The sequence below is a fragment of the Taudactylus pleione genome, unplaced genomic scaffold (genome assembly GCF_031769625.1).
Source record: "Taudactylus pleione unplaced genomic scaffold, aTauple2 ptg000329l, whole genome shotgun sequence".
Lineage (NCBI taxonomy): Eukaryota > Metazoa > Chordata > Amphibia > Anura > Myobatrachidae > Taudactylus > Taudactylus pleione.
Genome location: NW_028284730.1, coordinates 422,270 through 445,749, shown reverse-complemented (window position 1 = coordinate 445,749; position 23,480 = coordinate 422,270). Strand labels below are relative to the sequence as shown.

Below are 23,480 nucleotides of genomic sequence, written 5' to 3'. Positions count from 1 at the left end.
CGCACTTGTGGTTCTACAAGTGCCACGGGGAAGGCATGCCTGTAGTCCCACTGTAAAGAACCATTTTATTTCTAACTTTTACACAATTACTCCGCATCCACCTGCTCCAGGAATGCGGGGAAGAGCCATGGGCTTTCAACCCAGGGCTGGTTGATTCTCGGGAGGGGGGGACCCCATCTTATGGGCTGACCAATATGGGTCTGGTTTATGAACTCCACACTGTGGGGTAAATTTACTATAGTGAGAGTTTTTAGAAGTGAGTTTTAGAAGTGATGTTGCCCATAGCAACCAATCAGATTCTAGTTATTATTTTCTAGAAGGTGCTAGTTAAATGTTAAGTAGAATCCGATTGATTGCTATGGGCAACATCACTTCTAAAACTCACTTCTAAAAACTCTCACTTTAGTAAATTTACCCCTGTGTTTCTTCCAGCCATAGTGCAAGCCCCCCAGCTGGTACAGCCTTGTACTGGGTCCTGGAAATATGGGAGAACCTTACGCCGTTTTTCTCCCAAATTTCCAGCATCAGACAAGGCTCAGATGTCTGGGGCTAGTTAAGATTTTTTTCTTTTTGTGGGGGGGGGGGGGGAAGGGGGGGGTTTCACACCAATGTTTTTTCAAATTGTTAACCCTTTATTTACACTGTACGCACATAAATCACACTGATCTGTGCAGTGCTCAGCAGAGTCTATTTAGAGGGTGCCAATATGAGTGAACTCGCACACCGTACGACACGATCGGTATCACCATTGAATCAAAATAGACAGGCAAACATGATTCTTAGTACATCCGTAATTTTGGTCACAAAAAACTCATGCAAATCCCAGCATTGCTCAGCGTGTTTAAACACGACCATCGACCAGCAGGGGCGTATTTATAATGGGTGCCCGCACCACCCGCCTTGCACCCATATTATACTTACCTCTCTGGAGTACCACATTGGCGCCAGCGCTGTAAACACACCTGGAAAATCGTAGCTGCGCCCATTTTCCAGTCATTTTCTGCATGCGCAGTACAGGGAAAATGGCCGCCTCTACCATTTTCCCATCGTTTTGCGTCTATCAGTGCGCTGCCGGCCACTGGACTAAGAGGAGGGAGTCCGTGACGGAGACTGCACATGGGCCTCCTGCTCTCTTGAAATGCCCCTGACGGCCAGACATGATTCGTAGTAAATTTACCCCTTAGTCTCTTCTGTCACTAGGCACTGGTTTACTGTCCTATATGCTAAGTTTGGCTCAGCCATAAAAACTAATGTAATAAACTCTTAGCATTTCATTACAGAATCCAAAGTGCCTCACCTTCATGTGGACTGTTTTTGGTATTAACTTCTTCTAGATGGCATACAAGTTGAAAAGTTATGGTATTCTGAAATGAAACAGACACTAATTACGCAACATATAATCGCATCAGTCCCTGACCCAGAGAGCTTACAGTCTCACGGCCTGATTCAGCAAGGATCGCAACTGCAATTGTGTACGCACAATATTGCGATCACTAAAAATGCTGCGACAGAAAATTATACACACCCACCATACACAGTGCTTGTGATTCTATATGCCAGGGGTTCCCAACCACGGTCCTCAAGGCAAACTAACAGTCCAGGTTTTAAGGATAGCTATACTTGAGCACAGGCGACTTAATTAGTACCTCAGTTATTTTGATTAAACCATCTGTGCTTTAGCATAGAGATCATTAAAGCCAGGACTGTTATACCCCTTTTACACCGGAGCTAAAACCCGGGTTTTTGAAGGGTTAACCCGGGCAGCTCCCTGGTGTAAAAGGGGAGAGAGTTGGATCGCCGGGTCGAGTGACCTGGCAATCCAACCCAGGTAACTAGCAGGGTTTAACACGGGCTAGCCTGCCACTTGGTCCGGCTTCAGTGGCGCTTGGAGATGACGTCATCTCCAAGCGCCACTTTCACTCCGCAAAAGCCAAGTCTTTGCAGACCCGACTGCGGTGTGAGCAGCGCTGACTCGGGAATATTCCGAGCCGGCGCCGGCAAAATTCCGGGTCTGATCCGGATAGGAACTTTGTTCCAACTCCGGGTCAGACCCAGAATTTAGGTGGAAAAGGGGTATTACTGTGCCTTGAGGACCAAGGTTGGGAATCACTGCTATACGCAGTTGCGATTGCAGCAGAAATCGCAACAGAATAGCGATTGCAACCGTGGTCCACCATAATTGATCACAGGTCCTGTATTGCATATACTGGGTATACACTCTACAATTATCTGTCCAATCTGTCTAGTGGGAAGGAAAATCTTGTCCGTTTTCTAGTGTTATTTGTTCCCATACATTACCAGGTTTTCATACCAACCAGCCAGATTGGACAGATAATTGCATAGTGTATGCCCAGCATAAGCATTTGAAATGGATATTTGAAAGTATTCGATGTTACGTTAGTATTGATTGCTAGTTGTGCACACCAAATTAATGCTAATTGTACCTTTGATCTGGATAATTTACAAATATCTAGGCTAATGACCTGCATGAAAAGATCACAAAGGTTATTTTCCCTTTAATCTGTTGTGTTTGCAAAAACAGATGTGTAATATAATTATGTGTGTACACCAGATTATATATATATATATATATATATATATATATATATATATATATATCCATCTCCTCCTAAAGTTTAAAATGTTGCAGACTGAAGGAAGGATAAGACAAGATTCATGTCCCATGGAGCAGTGGGTGGCACAAAGGCTTCACCCTAAGCACCCACTGTAAAAAGGTCTGTACCACCGGCATCAGGGCTAGGTGACGCTGGAAAAATATTGAGAAGCAGAAACCTGCACCTTTAGAGATCCTAAACGAAGATCCCTTTTGAAGAAAAAGAATAAGACGTTGCAAATGAAAAGACGAAGTGGAGGAGCCACGTCCTTCACACCAGGAGTTATGACTTCCAAATGCGATGATAATAAGCTGATGTTACCGGTTTCCTAGCTCAGAGCATAGTAGGAATGACCGCCCTCGGAATGCCATGACATCTTAGGATGTCGGTCTCAACAGCCACGCCATCAAATAAAGCCGACGTAAGTCGGGGTACTGAAATGAACAGTGCTGCAGAAGATGCGACCGTAGCGTAAGAGGCCAAGGTTCATCTGCCAGAAGAAGTAGGAGATCAGAGTACCAAGCTCGACGAGGCCAATCTGGATCCACTAGGGTGACTGTGGATGACTCGCGCATGATCCGCTTGAGAACTCGAGGAAGGAGTGGAAATTGCAGGAACAGGTACGCAAAGCTGAACAGCCAAGGGATCAACAAGGTATACGCTCCTACCGCTGCTTGATCCCTGGTCTATGGAGAGACCATTCCCCGGGATGGAGATCTTGACGACTGAGGTAGTTCGCTTCCCAGTTGTCGACTCCCGGAATGAAGACTGCGGAAATAGCCTCAACGTGTTTTTCTGCCCACAGAAGAATGCGGCTGGCCTCTATCATTGCTAGGCAAGTGGGGGTTCTACTTTGCCGATAGATGTATGCCACCGCGGTGGCATTGTCAGATTGCATCTGAACTGGAAGTCCCCGCAGTAGACGAGCTGCCTCTATCAGTGCCCTGTAGACCGTCCGTAGTTTGAGGACATTAATCAGTAAGAGGGATTCCTGACATAACCAACACCCCTGGAAGTGGCTGTCTGGGACCACAGCTCCGTATCCGTAGTAACTAGGATACAATTCCAAATTCCGAAGCGTCAACCCGTTACCATGTGGTCCGTCCAGAGCCGCCAGATGAAGGATATGCGGATCTGAGGAGATAATCGCACAAAATGCATCTGTAGGTGGGAACCCGACCATTGAGAGAGAAGATCCAATTGGAACGTTCTGGAGTGAAACCTGCCGAATTGGGTGGCCTAGAACGAGGCCACCATCTTCCCTAGAAGACGAATGCAAAGATGTACAGATACTCTCTTCAGCTTGAGCACCAAGCAAACCAACTCCTGGAAATTCAAAGATTTACATAAATTCAATATTTACGTAAATCTCTAATGTTTGCAGATCTGTACATGCGCAAGAGCGACACTAAGAATGTACAGATCTGTTTCTGGAACTTTTGGGAGGCGGCAACAGGGAGCGTTCCAGAAAAGTAAGAGATATGGTAAGAACTTACCTTTGGTATCTCTCTTTCTACGAAGTCCATAGGGTCCACAGGGAGACCTTGGGGTATAGGTGATGCAGAGTCATCCGGGCACCTTACGCAGTCAACTTTTCTCCCAGGATGCACTTGGGTCTCCCCCTATACCCCGCTCCCGGGCCAGAGGCACCTCAGTTTCATAGCAAGCCAAAGGCCGGTGGAGAATAAAAGAGAGAGAAGAAAGTCTGGAACACACAACAAACACATTCTCAAACAAAAGGAGACGGAAAATCGGTGACCAAAGCAAAGCCCATCTGTAGCACTTGAGTGTCAGGGTGGGTGCCCTGTGGATCCTATGGACTTCGTAGAAAGAGAGATAACAAAGGTAAGTTCTTACCATATCTCTCATTTTCTACTTCAGGGTCCATAGGCTCCACAGGGAGACCTTGGGGATGTCCCAAAGCAGTACCTTCAAGGGTGGGGACACTTCTGCGCAGAGAGGAGAATCCGCCGCCCGAAGGAAGCATCTTCAGAGGCAAAGGTATCAAAAGCATAAAACCTCAAAAAAGACTGGACAGAAGACCACGTGGCTGCCTTACAAAGCTGAACAGCCGAGGCGCCACGGCAAGCTGCCCATGAAGGACACAAAGACCGAGTAGAATGAGCAGTAATAGAGCGGCACTGGAAGGCCCTCATGAGTGTAAGCCTCAGAGATCATCATGCCCGCCTGCAGGAAAGCCAAAACCCTGGATATCCGAAACACTTGGGGGTTGTAACCTTTGGGACGACACCAGTCAAAATAGGTATTCCACACCCTGTGGTAAATCCTGGCAGAGGCAGGTTTTCTTGCTCTGAGAATAGTGTTAACCACAGAGCCGGAAAACTCCTGGACCTTAGGAGGGCAGTCTCAAGAGCCACGCCGTCAAAGACAGACAACCCAGATCCGGGTAGAGGCAAGGACCTTGAGACAACAGGTCCGGATGTTGAGGAAACAGCAACGGAGTGTCGATGGAGAGACTCTGAAGATCTGAGTACCAAATGACGTCTGGGCCACGCTGGAGCCACCAGTGCCTCCTACTTGTTTGAACTTCCGAAGTACTCGAGGAAGCAGGGAAATTGGAGGGAAGAGATACGCAAACTGGAAGGTCCACTTGACTGACAGAGGATCTACCAAGAGAGCCTTGTGATTCTGTTGAGAGTCCATGAGGTCCACGTCTGGAAGGCCCCACTTCTCCACTAGGAGCTGAAAACACTTCTTGGTGAAGAGACCATTCCCCGGGATGCAAGTTGTGATGGCTGAGGAAGTCCGCTTTCCAATTTAGAACTCCTGGAATGAACACCGCCGATATGGCTGGGAGATGGCCTTCCGCCCATGTCAGAATGCGTGATACCTCTGACATAGCCGCCGGACTTCGAGTCCCTCCTTGATGGTTTATGTATGCCACGGTCGTGGCGTTGTCTGACTGAACTTGCACGGATCTTCCGTGAAGTATGAGTCAGGCTTGTTGTGGGGCCCTGAAGACTGCACGAAGTTCCAATATGTTGATTGGCAGAGCAGACTCCTCTGCTGTCCACCTACCCTGAAAAGAGTGTGGACCTATCACTGCGCCCCAACCCCGGAGACTGGCGTCCGTCGTCAGAAGGACCCAGTCCGGAATCCAGAAGGGCTGACCCTTGGTGAGGTGGACCGACTGGAGCCACCAAGTCAGAGACAGATGCACCTCCGGAGAGAGCACCATCATTTGGGATCTGATCCGATGGGGTAATCCGTCCCACCTGGAAAGGATCAATTTCTGCAGAGGCCGGGATGAAACTGGGCATATTTCACCATGTCGAACGTCAACACCATGGATCCCAGTTACCGCATTGCCGAGTGTATCGACACTTGCCGACTGTGGAAGCATCTGCGCACCCTCGTCTGCAAAGTGGTGATCTTGTCTGCTGTCAGAAAAATCCTTTGCTGTTGGGAATCCAACAGAGTCCCCAGATGGAGCATCCTTTGAGACGGGACCAGGGAGGACATCTTCCAATTGATCAACCACCCATGCATCTGCAGCACAGATATTTTCAGCTGCAGGTGGAGGAGATGTACTTCCCGGAGACCCTGCTAACAGCAAGAGGTCTTCCAGGTATGGTAACAGCTGGACCCTCTGCAGCCACAGATGGGCTGCTAAAACCGCCATCATTTTTGTAAACACTCGACGTGCAGTAGAGAGGCCAAACGGCAGAGCCCGAAACTGGAAATGTTGTTATGGCACAGCAAACCTGAGAAAACGTTGGTGAGCAGAAGCATTCGGGATATGCAAGTAGGCATCCTGAATATCCAGTGGAACCATAAAATCCCCAGGTTCCATAGCCAGTATGATCGAGCGTAGGGTTTCCATCCTGAACCGAGGCACCCTGAGGAATTTGTTCAGGGACTTGAGATTGAGGATAAGTCAGTGGGATTCGTTCGGTTTTCAAACCAGAAAAAGACTGGAATAATAACCTGTCCCCCTCTGGGGTAACGGGACCGGTACAATAACTCCTGCCTGAAGCAAGGATTGTACTGCCTCCTGAATAGCAAAAGCCTTGTCCTTGTTGGACAGGAGGTCTGTGCAGAAGAACTAATGGGGAGGCCATCTGCGGAAGGAGAGGGCGCAACCCTGAGAGACCACTTCTCTCACCCAGGTGTCTGTGGTAGTCTGACATCAGTATTGGGCGAACTGAAGAAGTTTGCCTCCCACCCTGGGATCCCACAGGAGGAGGCCCGCCCCGTCAGGCTGAGAGTTTGTTTTCAGGCTTAGAAGCTAGACGTCTCGCACTCCAAACCTGTATCTTGGGCTTGGTAGTTTTCTTGGTGGCTGACTGCCTAGGAACGGACTGAGGGCCTAATTCAGAGCCGCTCGCAAGCGGCTTGATGTTTATGGCCTGTGCATGCGCCGCGAAGTTCAGTCGCTCCGGGACTCGCTACAAGACGGGGCGGCTGTCGATGGTGAGTGACAGTTCGCCCCGTTTTGTTAACGGGTAGGGGGGGTGGTTAGGCAAACGCAGGCGTTCCCTTAGGAATGCCTGGTGTTTGAGGGCGGACCTTCTGTCATCACTAGTGATGTCAGTAGTGGACTTCCTGCTTTATTAGAGCAGGAAGTCCACTTGGGCTTGCGGGAGCCGAGACCCTACCACAGGGTCTCCTCGCAAGTCCGATGGTCGCGATAATTGCGACGGCCTCCAGCCCGCTCGCAAAAGCTGTGGGTGGTCACCCACAGCTTAGCGAGTGGCCTGGAGAAAAAAAAAAAACACGCCCTGATTCAGAGCGAGCGCTCGCCAGCAGCGAGCAGCTCGGAATTAGGCCCTGAGTTCTAACCTTACCTGGAGCCCGATAGGTCCAAAAGGACGAAGTCAGAGACCCCGAGGGAGCAGGAACAGAAGACAGACAAGCCGACTTAGCCCCTTGTCCAAATCAGGCCCAAATAGGACTTTACCATTATAAGGTAAACACTGAAGGCCCTTTTTGGAGTCCGCATCTGCCCTCCAAGAACGAAGCCACAGAGAGCGGCGAGCCGCAATGGCTGCAGAGGAAATCGCAGTTACCCACCAGATTCAACTGCTCCCTGGTCGCCTCCGAAGACAAAGACCCTTCCAGGGTGTTTGCCCAACATTCCAGAGCCCGAGCCACCCAGCAGATAGCCATAGCAGGTCTGCACGGGGCACCTGAAAGGGTATAGATGGATTTCAGGCAAACCTCCACCTTCCTATCTGTAGTATAATTCGGGGATGACATGGAAAGCATAGGGAGTGTCGCACTTTTAACCGAGCGCGTTACATGGCAATCCACAGAGGGTGAAGTTTCCCATTTAGTAAAATAGTCCTCAGCAAAAGGGTAAGCATAGGCCAGGCGCTTCTGCGGCTGGTAATGCTTTCCAGGTGTTCTCCAAGCCACCTCCAGGTGTGCTACCAGCTGATCAGACAAAGGAAATATAGCTGTGGTCGCCTTTATGTCCTTGAAATACGCATGCTTAGACTTAGGTGCTGGAGGATCATCTCGTCTATGACCATGGCTGCCCGGACAGCTTGTATCAGACCCATAATATATATTTTTGATTTGGTCTCTAGCTCACGTGTAGAGGATTCAGAGTCAGATTCATCTGGGAGCACCCCATCGTCAGATGACACAGCTTCGTCATCATACAGAGTGGATTGAGACGACGGCAAAAATCTTTTAGCTGGTCTACCATGGGATGCCTCCCCCTGCCGCACCTCAGCCACACTTTGTAGCGCGGAGGGAACCGTATTAACCCACGGAGGGGACAATACCTGTATAGGTGCAGTCTGCTGAAGCAGGCTCTGAGAGGGCATAAGCTGCTGCTGTGTAAACCCTAGCAGAGAAAACACAGGGGTATGCAATCGGGAAGCCGGCTGACATTATACTGACAGCCGGCTTCCTGACTGTCATATCCCGGCGAGGGTGCAATGACCGGTCATTTTACCGACGCTGGGAGACCGGCGCCTGGCATCCCGATCGAAGTGATGCCGGGCACCGCTGCGGACAGCCGCGGGGGGGCAGGGCTGGATTAAGGGGGCGGGGGCGACAGGGGCGGTCGTCCCTGGGCCCCCACTATCAGCAGTGCGCTGTCTGCACCCGCCGCTAGTGTCCCCGCCACTTAGTGTAGTGTAGACCGCGCAGTGAGCGCGGCCACACTACACAGTTACATACACACAGCCGCCTCGGGCAGCTGTGTGAGTGTTACAGCAGACGATGAGAGTCAGACAGACTCTCATTGGCTGCTACGTCAACGGAGGGAGCCGGCTGGAGCTCACTCATGAGCTCCGCCTTCTGGCTCCCCACGCAGTGTCTGATGATGGGAGAGACGTCATGACGCTGACGTCTCTCCCACAGTGCAGGAGAAGAGCCGCCGGTCGCGTCAGGAGAGGGGATTCAGGTAAGTTGTGTCTTTTTTTTTTTGTGTGTGTGTAAGGGGCTCTGCATCAGGGGGTGGCCGCTTCATGTGGGCACTGGGTGGTGCTACTAGGGTTAATGCATAGGGGGGGACTATTACTGGGGGCACTGCATAGGGGGGACTATTACAAGGGTCACTGTATAGGGGGGCCACTTCATGGGGGCACTGGGGGGGGCGCTACTAGGGTCAATGCATAAGAGGGGAATATTACTAGTGCACTGCATGGGGGGGACTTCTACTGGGGGCACTGTATAGGGGGGAACTACTACCTGGGGCACTGTATAGGAGGGAACTTCTACTGGGGGCACTGTATAGGAGGGAACTACTACTGGGGGCACTGCATAGGGGGGATTGCTACTGGGGGCACTGTATAGGAGGGGACTACTACTGGGGGCACTTTATAGGAGGGGACTAGTGGGTCTGGGGGCACTATAGAAGGGGCAGTTCTGGGGGCACTGTATAGGAGGACCACTACTGGGGGCATTATATAAGGGGCACTGCATAAGGGGCATTACTACAGGGGGCACTGCATAGGGTGGAATACTACAGTGGGCACTGCATAGGGGAGACCATTACTGGAGGCACTACTACAGTGGGCATTGCAAGAGGGGCCTTACTACTGGGGACATTAAGGTGAATAAAAAGGAAAAATAAATGTTCCTAGGGTGACAAAAAACGGTGGTATATAGAGGCCCCCACAAGTTTGTTGCCCAGGGGCAGGGCCGTGTCTAGGGTCAGGCGACCCGTGCAATCGCACGGGGCGCGCCGCCTCTGACCCTGCTGTAGAAACAGCTTGTGAACTGCCGGGCGTCCGCTGAGATTCAGTTACCAGCTGGTGCCCGGCAGAGCAGCCAGAGACGGAGGCTCTGGCTTCCGGCTCCCCCAGTGTGCACCATGGGAGGACGTCATGACGTCTTTCCCATAGTGCAGAGGAGCAGCCGAGCGGAGCGGACGCCGGAGCAGGGCTGAAGGTAAGTATTACTTTAAATTTTTTGTGCAGGCAGCCTTTACTAGGGACAATACTTGGGGGTGGGGGGCACATCTGCTGGGGGAGGCATTACCACTGGGGGCACCCGGGCACTACTACTAGGGACATTACTCTGGGGGCACTTCTGCTGGGGGAGCCACCACTACCGGGGGCACCTGGGCACAGCTACTAGGGACATTACAAGGGGGGCACTTCTACTGGGGGAGACACCACTAATGGGGGCACCCGGGCACTACTACTGTGGACATTACTCGAGGGGCACTTCTACTGGGGGCATTGCTTAGGAGGCACCACTACTGGGTGCATTACTCAGGGACTAGGGGCACTACTACAAAGGGAGCATTACTATTGGGGGCGCTAGTACAGGGGCATTAATCCTGGGGAATTTATACAGGGGACACTACTAGGGGGCGCTAGTACAGGGGCATTAATCCTGGGGAATTTATACAGGGGACACTACTAGGGGGCATTACTATTGGGGGCAATACAACTGGGGACACTACTACTGGGGCACTACAACAGGGACCATTACTATTGGGGGCATTACTGATGGGGGCATGACTACAGGGGACATGACTAATGGGGCATGGTATAGGGGGCACCACTCCTGGGGGCACTACTACTGGGTGCACTGCATAAAGGGCACCACTACTGTGGGCTCTGCATAAGTTGCACTACCACTGTGGGCACTGCATAAGGGGCATAAATACAGGGGGCACTGCATAAGGGGCACAAATACAGGGGACACTGCATATGGGGACAACTACAGGGGGCACTGCATAATGGGCACTTTTGCCTGAGAGCCAGTGGGGGGGAAGCCTAGACCTGTGGGGATGGAATGGCAAGGGAGGGGGCTGGAATGAAGTGTATTATGTGAATCTTGTTTTTTCAATGTGTTTTATGTGGTTCTGGATTTAATAATGTATTTGAGGTGGATGTGGTTTTAAAACGTAGTTTATGTGCCTCTGGCTTTTCCAATATATTTTATGTGGAAGTGGCGTGTTGCAGTGTATTTTATGTGGATCTGGCTTGTATTTTCAATGTGCTGGGTTCGCTCCCAATGCGACTAAAAACGAGTGTGATACAAGGTCATACTTCTGCAAATGTCACACCAAAGGCATGCACACAGAAATGCGGCGTGGGCTTGTGACAGCTAGGCCACACCCCATTTTTTGAGGGCGCGCGTCCGGCGTGCGCATGCTGTCTATCTTTTATTTAGCTACATATATTTTTCAGCACTTTGCCTCTAACAGGTTAGCCACCCGTCACAGTGGCTGACATTCTGTGGTCTTTCGAGATCACGCTCCCTTACCGTGATACCACACCCCCTCACGATGAGGCCACGCCCACTCCGCAATATTACTGCTTCTTGGGGGGGCGCATTTTGACTGCTCGCACTGGGAGCCTCAGACCCTACAAACTGCCCTGCCCAGGGGCCCCCACAGACCTTAATCCGGCCCTGGGGAGAGGGTTAGATTTAGGGCTCCCGGGGGAAACTTCGGGTTAGGTACCCCCCCCGGGAGGTTAGGGTTAGGCTAGGGGGAGGGAGGGTTAGGGTTTGGCACACCCGGGGGGGACTTAGAGTTAGGCACCTCCCCGGGGGACTTAGGTTTAGGTACTTAGAGGGGGTATTAGGGTTAGGCACTGGGGGGAAGGTTAGGGTTAGGCACCCCTAAGGAGGGTTAGGGGGGTTAGGTTAGTTCATATTTACCTGGGGACGATCGGTATTTTCAGCCGTGTCGGCCTGCCGCTGTCGGGATTGAACCGGTAATTCGTATGTATTCCAACACCGGAGGGGCAGCTAAACGTCCCACAATGGCTGTAAGTGCTTGCGCAAAGCACGCCTAAGGGGGTTCCTGCAGAGTGGCAGAGACCGCAGAGGGACCTGGAGGAGTATAACAGCTCAAACATAATCCCTCAAGAATCATGTCTCCCGTCCCTAATTCCGCTGTACACTTTTTACATAACAGCCGGGCGGGAGCCAAAGTTGGCTTATCACTTTCACTACCAGACATGGTGAAGAGCATACCAATATACAGCATGTAACCCACCACACAGAATAACAGACTGTGAGTCTACACCCTGACAACACTTGTAGAAGGTCTCAGTGAGAAAAAGCCACAGGGAAAGTAAAATGGCTGTTTAGAAAGTGAAACTCAGATAGACAGTGCTAGCATAAAGTCACATACAATGCAGAATAAAAACACCTGCACTTAATAGCACTAACAATCAACTACACAGACTTAGTGTCTGGTAGGACATAGCGCTACATACACTGAGAGGTATGTAGGGGGATCCAAGCTCAGCACCGCCTGTGAGATCTGCGACTTAGCCAAGAGAAAATGGCCGCCATAGATCTCTGAGGGTGCGGATCCGGAGGAGGAGAGCTTCCACAGCCCAGCCAGGCCGCTGTGGAAGGGTGCGCTGTGCAGCAGGGAGGAGCCGGCTGTTGAACAGGGAAGGCAGCCTCCCCATGCCAGCGTTTAACCCCAGGGACACTGGAGCGTATCCATAAAGTTAGTGCCTGCAGTCCCTGGTGGCCTAGTGGAAGCGCAGGACTCAGAGCCTGGCTCCACTTGCTGTCATCCCCAGGGATTCCCCAGCCCTGGGGGAAAAGGATCTCGTCTCGGCGTGTTACCAATGTGGTGACACGTCGCTTACCTTTGAATCCCCGTAGAGTCCGGCCACAGTCCAGGGATCCTCCGGGCTGCCTGCTATCAGAGACCCCTGAGGCCCGCCGAGATCCCCGGATAAGTACCGGCGTCTCGGTGCTGGCGGGGTGACGGAGCGGCAGCGCGGATGTCCCCTGGACTGTCCGCTCTAGAAGAAATCTTCTTTTAAAATAAGAAAAATTTCAGGGGCCTCTGGTCCGGGGGCGGGGTATAGAGGGAGACCCAAGTGCATCCTGGGAGACAAATTTACGGCATAAGGTGCCCGGATGACTCTGCATCACCTATACTCCAAAGTCTCCCTGTTGAGCCTATGCACCCTCAAGTAGAAAAAGGGGATTGTTTATATGTCTGACATATGGAATGAGAACATATATTGAGCCTGCACCTTGTAAACTCAACAAGAGAAATAAAGTTGTGGATTTGGTCACTTTTATAAAAACAGTGTAATTATCGGAGACAAAAAGGTTGCAGAGATAATTCCAGTGTGTGATTTTAGATGTGTTAGAGCAACAAGGAATTTCTCCAGCCACATACACAGGGCCTCATTCAGAGATGTACGCAATGCCAATGTTTACGCAGTTTAGTGATTGGTAAAATGGTATGCATCAAGGTATTAATATAGTTACTCACAGTGTGATTGACAGTCAGGGATCGTTTGTGGGAGGAAAGCAGGGAGTGTCAGCTAAAAACGCAGGCATATCGCGACCGTTTTCGGGGCGTGACACAGCCTGCCACTGCGATTTCGTAAGCAAAAAAAATGTCTCTGGCGTCTCAGTTCCTGCGGCCATTCTGAGTAGGTCACTCAGAATTGCAATAATGAAGTGGTCTGCGACCGATGCTGCGTCTTTGTACGGAGATGCTTGGATTTGCAAAGCAGAAGGTGGGCGTCTCAATACAATCCTCGGCATCTGTGACATTTGCATATTTCGCACAGCAGATGTGTACAGGATCGCAGCTGCGCTGACATTAGCGTACATCTCTCAGGCCCACATTCCTGTACACGAGAGACCCTCGTGGCTACAAAACATCTTGCCAGAAAATGCAATTAAATGCTATTCCTGTAATTTTATTTATCTAGTGCAATAAATCTATTGATGTGGATTATTACTTTTTTTGTAGGACTAGCTCTGTCTCTTACCCCAGTTGGCTGCTTCTTACTGTTGAGCAATGAGATGTCATTGTGTGCCTGGGGTTGGCCCTGGTCTTTCAGCAGAACCCTCAGTGGAATGTTGTGAGAGCCGAACACTCTGAAGAGCAACATTTGACATATAAGTAGGAGAAATATGGGCATGGATGAGAACTAGAGATGATTATGTTATACTGTAGTATGGCAATACTTAATTTTATGCATAATTTCTAGAAATCTGTAGCAATATTGTAATATTTAAGCAATTAACTCACTTAATCTTGTGTGAATCCTCATGACCTTTGACCTTAATATACAAGTTGGAGTTACTGTCCAATCGGGGTCCCTTCAGTGGCCATTCTAAAGTCTAGCAATCGAAATGAGTGAGTTATTAATCTGCTTTATGACATATGTTCTCACATTAGCACTGAATGAAGTATAGTGAAGCTGACTATGCCTTATGCTCTAGAGCAGTGGTCTCCAACCCGTAGCTTGCGGTCAAAATTTCGGTAGCTCAGAGTCAACTATGAGGAAGTGATAAGGCATCTGAAGCGCGCTCCCCTGTGGCGTCGACACCGTTAGTGAAGCCATGGGGAAGCACGTCGGGTGATTGCCGTAGCAGCTATGGCAATCACCTGACACTCTTCCCTGTGGCTCCGCCCATAGCATTGATGCCACGACGGAGCTGTAAAATACATGACTGATACCGCAAGTGACTCCCGTCCAGCACTACCTGGATTTAATTAACTTGATAAGGCAAGGCATTTCTCCAGAATAAGAGCCTGCAGTATTACAAAGTAAGATGCGAGACCACTTAACGTGGACACACTAGATTTTTTTTTTCTACAATTGTAGCTCTTCAGGACGTTTCAATTATCTAGAGTAGCTCACACCCCAATTAAGGTTGGCGACCACTGTTCTAGAGCTGATTATGGGTCTGATTCTGAGTCGCACGGATCTATTTTAACAGATGAAAATGTCGAGTTTTTGCATATGTTCAACTTGGTGGGATCTGTCTGTCCATGAAATTGGGCGCTTCGAGGTAGGAACTGGGCAGTGGCACATGGATTGCTTGAAACCGCTGACTTGTGGGGGTGTGGTGGTGGAGTTGTGCGTATTGGGATGGGAAGCCTGTTTCAGATGTATCTCCTGCACCTAGCATGAGGCTGGTGAAAGTGTGTATACTAATGATGACGGTTGCAGCGGCTGGCATTAAAATCAATGAGGGGGCACTGGTTTTCGCTTATACACCTACGATCCCACCCATTAGTTGAACAGATACTGGCATTAGCATAAAGTAATAATTCAGGCTGCCTGTAACTACAGCCACTTTGAGTGTGACTCAGAATCAGCCCCTAAGTATATAAAAGCTACAATAAGGTTAATGTGGAGGTAGAATTGTTATAATATATTAAAATTAAGACTATAGTAAAATTAAGAAAGTTTTTGATGAAGTAGCTGAACCACTTCTCTTTATCTATTCAGGCTCTCAATAAGGTGTTCCCGATGACAATGTATGCCAAAATGTTTTTGAATATTGATCATGCTCATTTATCTCCCTTTAGACTCTCTTGGATTGGCCTCTTGGACGCTCATAGCAGCCTTAAGTGTGGCTCTCCCAGAGCAGACCTATTTCATTGTTTATGGATTGCTTCCTAGTCAAGCATTTCTGGATTTGGGAATGGAGATTTACTAATGACTTCTCGGTGGACAATTTATCCCTTGCTCCCGAATTGGCTAAACAGTATTTGGGTTCAAAGATTTCTAAGTGAACTACAAAACGTACCAAAGCAGTTTTGGCTGTGGCCCAAAAAACTGTGCTCCATACCTGAATTCAGAGAAGCCCTCCACTATTTCGACAAAAATTATACCACATATTCCATATGGACTACATGGAGGCCGCCCATATCCGTGTCACCTCTCTTTCCACCTTCATTGTCTTGGTTTTAAATTTTTCATAGGACATTTTACCTCTATTGTTCCCAGTTACCCATCGTCCTACTGGGATATCTTAACTGTCATTATATTACTCCCGCAATCTACTATGTTTTATTATACTGCCTGTAGTATGTTGTTATTACACATTTTCACTAATAAAAAATAAAAAGCAAATAACAAAGAAAAGGTAGGTTGGGTACTTACAGTATGCGGTTTATAAGGGTTAGTGTGGTGGTGCATTGACGACTTTAGGGGTGTGGTGTGGTTACCGTGAGGTGTTTGTAGGCAAAGTAATGACAGCACCAGGCTTTACGGCTGATGTAGAGTTGGACATTGCATGTACTGTAGATCTTGCCCAGGAAAAGGGTGGACATATAAGTCTGTATAGAGACTTAACTGTATCTCTACATTGTGTCTCTCTATACTTAGAGAGACTGTAAGAGGAAAGGAAGGGGCAAGTTATTGTAGCCCAAAAGCAATAAGGGCATTCCAAGCATCTTACATAGCATGTAAGGGTGGAAGCAGATGCAGACATGTCCTCAAACACCGAGCCGCAATATGCCACTTGGCGAGATGCCTTTTTTGATAAAAATGCGTCTTAGTCGGATTGCGACGTACTAGGGCGCACCAGGAGACTGCAGGTATTAATTTGATATGTGACACTTGTATATCTGTGTGCGACTGAGGTCTGATTCAGAGATGGACAGAATTGCACAGTCACACACAAGCGGCTATGCAATTCCGTCCAGTCCATTTAAAATGCAACTGCAGAAAGTGGTGTCACACACCTCCAAGGTCGCAGCCTGGGGTCACCATCATTCGCGATTGTTGTACCTCCCAGCCAGGCTGTGGGAGCTAAAGCTTCCCGCAGCCTGGCCGGGTCATGGCAGCTTACAAGGCCAGGAAGTCTGCGTGCACCCACGCAGACCCTGGTCCTGTCCTTCCCGGAAAACGGGGGCGATACGTTTCCAATTCCTGGAAACGCTGCCAGGGAATGCCCCTGCTCCGCCTCCCAAAACCGCTGCCTGTCAATCAAGTTGTGACTGGGAGACACTGCGAGCGAACTTGCAGACAGAGGACTGCACATGCGCAGTACACCTCCTGCGCATGCGCAGTCCTCCCACCATCCGAGATGTGCGCTAACCATCAGGTTAACATACATCTCTGAATAAGGCCCTGAGTCTCTATATGAAGCATTACAGAAAAGAGTGGAAAAGCCCCTGTTGCTGCATCATGGGCAGAAGAAAAGCAACTTTCCAAGTGTGCCAATGCAAATCCACCGACTCCAGCCTGTTGGAGAGCCACCAAGACTAAATTGAGGTCCCAAGGAGGAACAGGTGGAACATAAGGCAATGCACATGGAGAACCCCTTGCATAAACATCTGAACATCCGGGAAGAGAATCCAGACGTGTCTGCAAAAAGATTCATAAGGCTGAAACCTGACTCTGCAGCGAGGAGAGGCGAATGTCCTGAGACAAACCATATTGTAAAAAGGAAAGGAGACGTGGTAAGTGAAACTGAGAAGGAAAAAAACCTTGGCACTCACACCAAACAATGTAAGTTCTCCACATCTGGTGGTAAATGGTGGCCATGGGTGGCTTACAAGCCTGGAGCAGAGTCCTCATGATGGCCACAGATAACCCTTTGGACCTTAAGATGCTGATTTCATGGGCCTGGCCACCGCATCCAGTGTGATGCCGTGGGGCAGTTCTGCTGGGTTGGCCTGGGGGGTCCCGTGCCCTGTATTTGTTCCATAGCAGTGTTAGGGACCTGCCTGATAGAGGTCACCTGGATGAGGTGGGCAGGCCCATAATTATGGCCATTATTATGCTAAGAACCTCTTTGATGCAATATAGCAGTATTATTATTAGGTTTAGCATGGTTAGAGTGTGCACTTACATTTTTTCTCTTTTTCTGCTTGTAGCACTACTAGTCTCAGCAGGTAGCATCTCACATTGTGCTTAGGGTGTGCAATCTAGGGCCCCTCCCCCTATGCATTCTGAACAATTTGGACTGCTTTGAAGGTTGCAACCATCCTCCCCAGTAACTGCATACATTGCATAATGGATTACCAAACAAGGAAGCAGAACAGACCACACCAACATTTACAGTACCAGAATATTTTTTACTTGGAGAAAAACTTCCTGACAGGTTGTGCCCCAGGATGACCGTCCTCTAGGTTGGATTACAGAAAATTCAGAATCCTCCAACGTGGATACCACCACCCTAAATAAGGGACAATGTAATTCCCTTGTGATGTAACAGTGCAATCATTGGGGCCAAGACCTTGGTGAACACTTTGGGGGTGGTAGACTATCCACGGGGTAATGCCCAAAACTGACAAGACCCAAAGGCAAACTAGAGGAGCTTGTGATCCTGATTCCAAATGGGACAGCGCAAATAGGCATCCTTGATCTTGAGTAATGAAAGGAATTCCTCTCTTTGCATGGAAGCGTTGCCTGAGAGCAAAGAGTCCATCTTGAATTTCTGAGATGAGGGTTTAACCATTAAAGGTTTAGAATGGGGAGAAAGAGCCGTCCAATATCTGAACTAGAAAAAGTTTGGAGTAAAACCGCAAACCCAGTTGGAGTGCAGGAGCCGGAGATACTACATTTGTAGTCAGGAGAGATTTCCCTGCCCCGAGTAAAGCAGCCCATCGGATCCAGTTTCCTGGAAGAGGGGTTACTAAGAGGCAGCATGGAGGAGATCCCAGTATATCCAAAGCATATCCTCGAGACAGGACACCCCAAACCCAGAGATCTTACCCTCAGAGTTCTGGGACCGGCTGCTTGTTACCCTGTTTAGGGCCAGGTCTGCTGGACGCCATGGACATATGGCTCTATGACCTTCAGAGGGTCCACTAGTAAGTGGAAGCCAATAGTTAACTATTTAGTGCCTAATCCTCAGCCTCCCCACTAAACACAGAGTCGCAGTATCCCCCAGATAAGACGAAAGAGGAAAAAAGGTTAACAAAGGTTGTGTGTAGGGGTGTGTTTATAACAAATACCATTTTTAATGGTATCTATGGCCAAGGTGCACCACATAGCCCAGCAGGAGCATGAATGTCAGATAATACTGGTGTTTATATCCTTATTACCATAATTTATTTATATGGAGCCACAAATTGTCTGTAGTCATAGAGAAATTACTGCATACAACACAAATAAACCAATATGTTCAAACAGACTGTACAAGAGTGATATGTATATGCAGCTGAATGACAAATAATCACAATAGCAGTCAGTGACCTACTGCCCTGGAAGGGCAGACTAACAAGATCAAAACTGCTAATTCAGTTGGGGAGCAGTGAAAACAAGGATAGTGCAGAGAGTGAAAACCAAAAAGGCGCAGGGTCCTGTCCGTGAGACCTTACAGTCTAGTGAGGTGTGTGCAAGGACATGAGTAAAGAATGCATGTAGAGCTGATAGGCTTTGACAAACAGGTGCCTTTTAAGGGCACATTTGAAGCCCTGCAGACTAGTAGAGAGTCTTACAGAGTGGGGCAGTGAGTTCCATAGAAGGGGAGCATTTCCTGGCAGCCATGGATACGTTGACACTTGCCAAGCACTAAACAGCATCCGGGACTTGCTGGGACCAGTAGCGAACAAGTGAAAATGCTTTGCTATAACTTTCATATTGGTAATAACCAAACACGCACCAGGCAGGTGTATTTGGGAACGCCTTGTACATTCAGCATGGGGTTGGTTCCTAAAAGGCCAGGCCTGCGTTTTTGTTATGGGCCAAATCCCACAAAGGGACTGAGGGCCTGATTCGGACCTGGTCGCAAGGCTGCGTTCGCACGCAGCTGTCTGCATCCAAAGTATGCAAATCCCGCGATCGCTAGCAAGACATTAGCACGCCCACTATGTTTTGCTGTGCAATCGCGGTATGAAATTAGACGCCCACCAGCCTGACACAAGACCCCCACTTTCCCTTAGTAACATACATAATCTCCAGAAAGTGCATTAAACAATCGGTAACATCGGACCCATACGCACCACTTGTGGTTGACCATACCATACCGCAAGCACTACGAGTGCTGCAGTGTTTAATTCAGCCATGTGAAATGGTTTTTAGACGCACAGACATGCATGCATTCGCACCACCGCACCCCCGTTACCATCGACCACCCCGTCACCACCCACAAGCGGCACGTCCAGTCACTCATGCTTGCGTAGCGCCTGTGTACTGGGTGCAAACGCTTCCCGAACCCATGGACTGGTTCGCGCACGCGCACTGAGTCTTGTACACATGCGCAGATTGCAAACATCGGCAGGCTGCGTCCGAACGCATCCTTGCGACTGGGTCCGAATCAGGCCCTGTCCCAAGCTGACAGTCTAGGACTGTCATTATTGCAGGTGAATCTCATGCTGCAGGTTTTTCAGCTATAATGCAAACAGTTTTAGGCATATTCAGATATCTTACAATATTTTTAGCAAACGCAATTAACAAGTTTTTGTTTGTTCCTGCATAAAAAGTGCAGTACATCTAGGAAGACAGTTACAAAGAATTCAGACATAGGTAGGGATATTGGGGCTATTTCAGAGATGTGCGCTAATGCGATGGTCAGCACACATATCCAATTGTGCATTCTGCGCCGGCGCAAGACGAATATTGCACATGTGCAGTACGGGTCTTGCGTGACTGCACGCAGAGCGGCAGCAGGTTGTCAGTGATTGATAGTCTGCTGCCGTTTCTGGACTGAAGAGGCAGCGTCGGCCTCCGTTTCCCCAAATGAAGGCATGTCACTGCTGCTGGGGAGGAGGGAGGAGGCAGGATCTCCGTTGCTAACGGAGATTTCCTGGCCTCTTTTGAGCAACTGAGTTTGTTGGCTTGAGTGACCCCCATGGTCACTCAGCCGCAGAGGATCGCCCAGATGTTCCGATGCTGCGTCCGTGGATGCAGTTCGGAAAAGTAATGCATGTAGGAGGAATGATGCATCCTGCTGTAGTGCTATCACAGCGGCTACAATGGCCGCTGCGATAGCAATAGCATTCGACCTTGAATCACCCCCATAGTGAAGAAAAGACATAACATTGCTAAGTTTTATACTTTCTACAATGCTGATCAATTAAAAGATTAAAGAACATCTACTATGAAAACTATGACCATACCTCATTCCACACAGGTCTACGTTCTTTGGCCACAATACTTGTTGCTTTTTTAATCCCTAAAAAAATAAACACTAAAAGTTGGATTGATGTTGTAAAGATATCTGTATGGATTGTTGCACACAATACACATATGCGTTGTTAACGTACGTATAAATAGTATATGTCAATGGTTCCCAAACTGTGCGCCGCTGCACCCTGGGGAGCCTCAGGGCACTTGCAGGGGTGCCTCAGGTTGGAGGCCAGCACCAAATCAAATTATTTATGGTCAATGTAATGTACATACAGTATGTGGACAAACAGAAGCGCCAACCTGTCCACCACAACATAACTGAGCCTAAGGATGACAGGTAAACACAATTTACTTCACTTTACTAAATTTTTTTCTGAATTTCTCAATAACAAAATTTTAGCTTAGGGGTGCCATGAAAACAATGCTGATACTCTAGGACGCTGTAATTCAACAAAGTTTGGGAACCACTGGTATAATGAGAGTTATGGTAAGAACTTACCTTTGCTAACTTCTTTCTTCGAAGTCCATAGGCTCTACAGGGAGACCTTGGGGTGTAGGTTGGATCTGGATCCCGGGCACCACGCAGTTAAAGCTTTGCTCCCAGGATGCACTGGTCCATCCTCGCTATACCCCGCCCCCGAGCCAGAGGCACCTCTGTTGGTAAGTAGCCAAAGGCCAGAGGAGGAAAAAAAAATAGAAGGAAGACTGGAACACTTGAGAATCACACTCACAGAGAAAAGCCAGGTGTGTCAGGGTGGGTGCCCTGTGGACCCTATGGACTTTGAAGAAAGAGAGTTAACAAAGGTAAGTTCCTACCATAACTCTCATTTTCTTCTTCAGAGTCCATAGGCTCCACAGGGAGACCTTGGGGATGTCACAAAGCAGTTATTTTAAGGGTGGGGACGCTCCTGCGCTGAGAGAAGAATTAGGCGCCCAAAGGAAGCATCCTGAGAGGCGAAGGTATCAAAGGCATAGAACCATAGGAAGGTCTGGACAGAAGCACAGCTGAACAGCCGAGGCGCCACGGCGAGCTGCCCAAGACGGACCCACAGACCGCGTAGAATGAGAATTAACGGAAGCCGGAACAGGAAGGCCTGCCTGTGTGTAAGCCTCTGAGATAGTCATACAAAACCATCTAGCCAATGTTTGCTTATTGGCTGGCCATCCCTTCTTGTGAAATCCATAGAGCACAAAAAAGGAGTCTGATTTCCGAAGGGAACTGTTATGGTCCACATAAATCCTGAGGGCACGGACCACATCCAAAGAGGCCTCACCTGCCAAGAGGTCCGGTGATTGAAAGGCCGGGACGATAATTTCTTCATTAATGTGGAAACTAGAAACAACTTTGGGAAGGAACCCAGGGCGAGTCCGAAGCACAGCCCTGTCCTGGTGAAAAAACAGAAAAGGGGAGCGAAAGGAGAGCGCCCCTAACTCTGACACTCTTCTATTGGAAGCAATAGCCAGAGCAATAGTCTTTGCTGTTAACCACTTGAGTTCCACCAACTCTAGGGGTTCAAATGGAGGACCCTGGAGGGCCCGAAGAACCACTGCCAAGTCCCAAGGAGCCACTGGGGGGCCAAAGGGAGGTTGAATCCGTAGGATACCCTGGAAGAAGGTGCGGATATCCGGTAACACAGCAATTCTACGTTAGAACCATACTGACAGAGCAAAGACATGCACTTTCAGTGGGGCCAGGCGGAGGGGATCGGTATGAATGTCCGACGGTTCAAATCCCGACATCAGAAGACCGGCAGACTTGAAAATCCCAAAGATAAGTATTTTAACTATTGCTAACCCTCTCCCCCCAAACCCTCCCTACCATACCCCTCCCAAGGGGGTGCCTAACCCTAAGTCTCCCCGGGAGCCCTGAACCAAACCCCCCCCCGCGGCTGTCCGTGCCCGGCTTACCTTCGTTCAGTATGCCGGGCGTCGGGCTCCCGGCGTAGGTCTAATGTGCAGGCGTCGGGATTTCAACACCTGTCATTAGTATCCTGCCGGGATTTGACAGTCGGGAAGCCAGCGGTCAGCATTTCGACCGTCGGCATCAAGTCTGCTTACCAGGCGGAGGCCAAGGTCCAATCCAACTTGAAGGAAGGCCGGTACTCTGGAAACCCGATACACCTGGGGGTCGTAATTTCTGGGACGACATCATTGGATATATATATGCCACACTCTGTGGTAGATCCTAGCAGAAGCTGGCTTACATGCTCTAAGCATCATTTGGATGACAGAGCTAGAGAATCCTTTGGACCGGGTCCGGGTACAGGCAAGGACCCTGAGACAACAGATCCGGACATTGATGCAACAGGAACGGAGTGTCGATGGAGAGACTGAAGATCTGAGTACCAATGACGTCTGGGCCAAGCTAGAGCCACCAGCAGGACCGTGCCTCCGTCTTGTTTGAACTTCCAAAGAACTCGAGGAAGAAGAGAGACTGGAGGATACAGATACGCAAACTGTAAGGTCCACTTCACTGACAGAGCATCCATTTATGATTGTGCCGGGAGGCCATCAGGTCCACCTCTGGGAGGCCCCATTTGTCCACTAGGAGTTGAAACACCATTTGATGGAGAGACCGTTCCTCCGGATACACGTCAAGACGACGGAGGAAGGCTGCTTC

The 23,480-nt window shown here is 49.3% G+C and overlaps 1 protein-coding gene across 1 annotated transcript in view; it reads right to left on the bottom strand.

The window, feature by feature from the left end:
- FER1L5 (fer-1 like family member 5) overlaps nucleotides 1-23,480 on the bottom strand; it is a 308,173-nt gene that overhangs the window by 265,332 nt on the left and 19,361 nt on the right. Inside the window, exons 3-6 of the mRNA XM_088443273.1 lie at nucleotides 20,851-20,906; nucleotides 14,074-14,165; nucleotides 13,811-13,919; nucleotides 1,298-1,364 (exon numbers count right to left, since the gene is read on the bottom strand). Of these exons, the coding sequence (XP_088299399.1) occupies nucleotides 1,298-1,364; nucleotides 13,811-13,919; nucleotides 14,074-14,165; nucleotides 20,851-20,906 (324 nt within the window). The remainder of the gene's footprint in view (nucleotides 1-1,297; nucleotides 1,365-13,810; nucleotides 13,920-14,073; nucleotides 14,166-20,850; nucleotides 20,907-23,480) is intronic.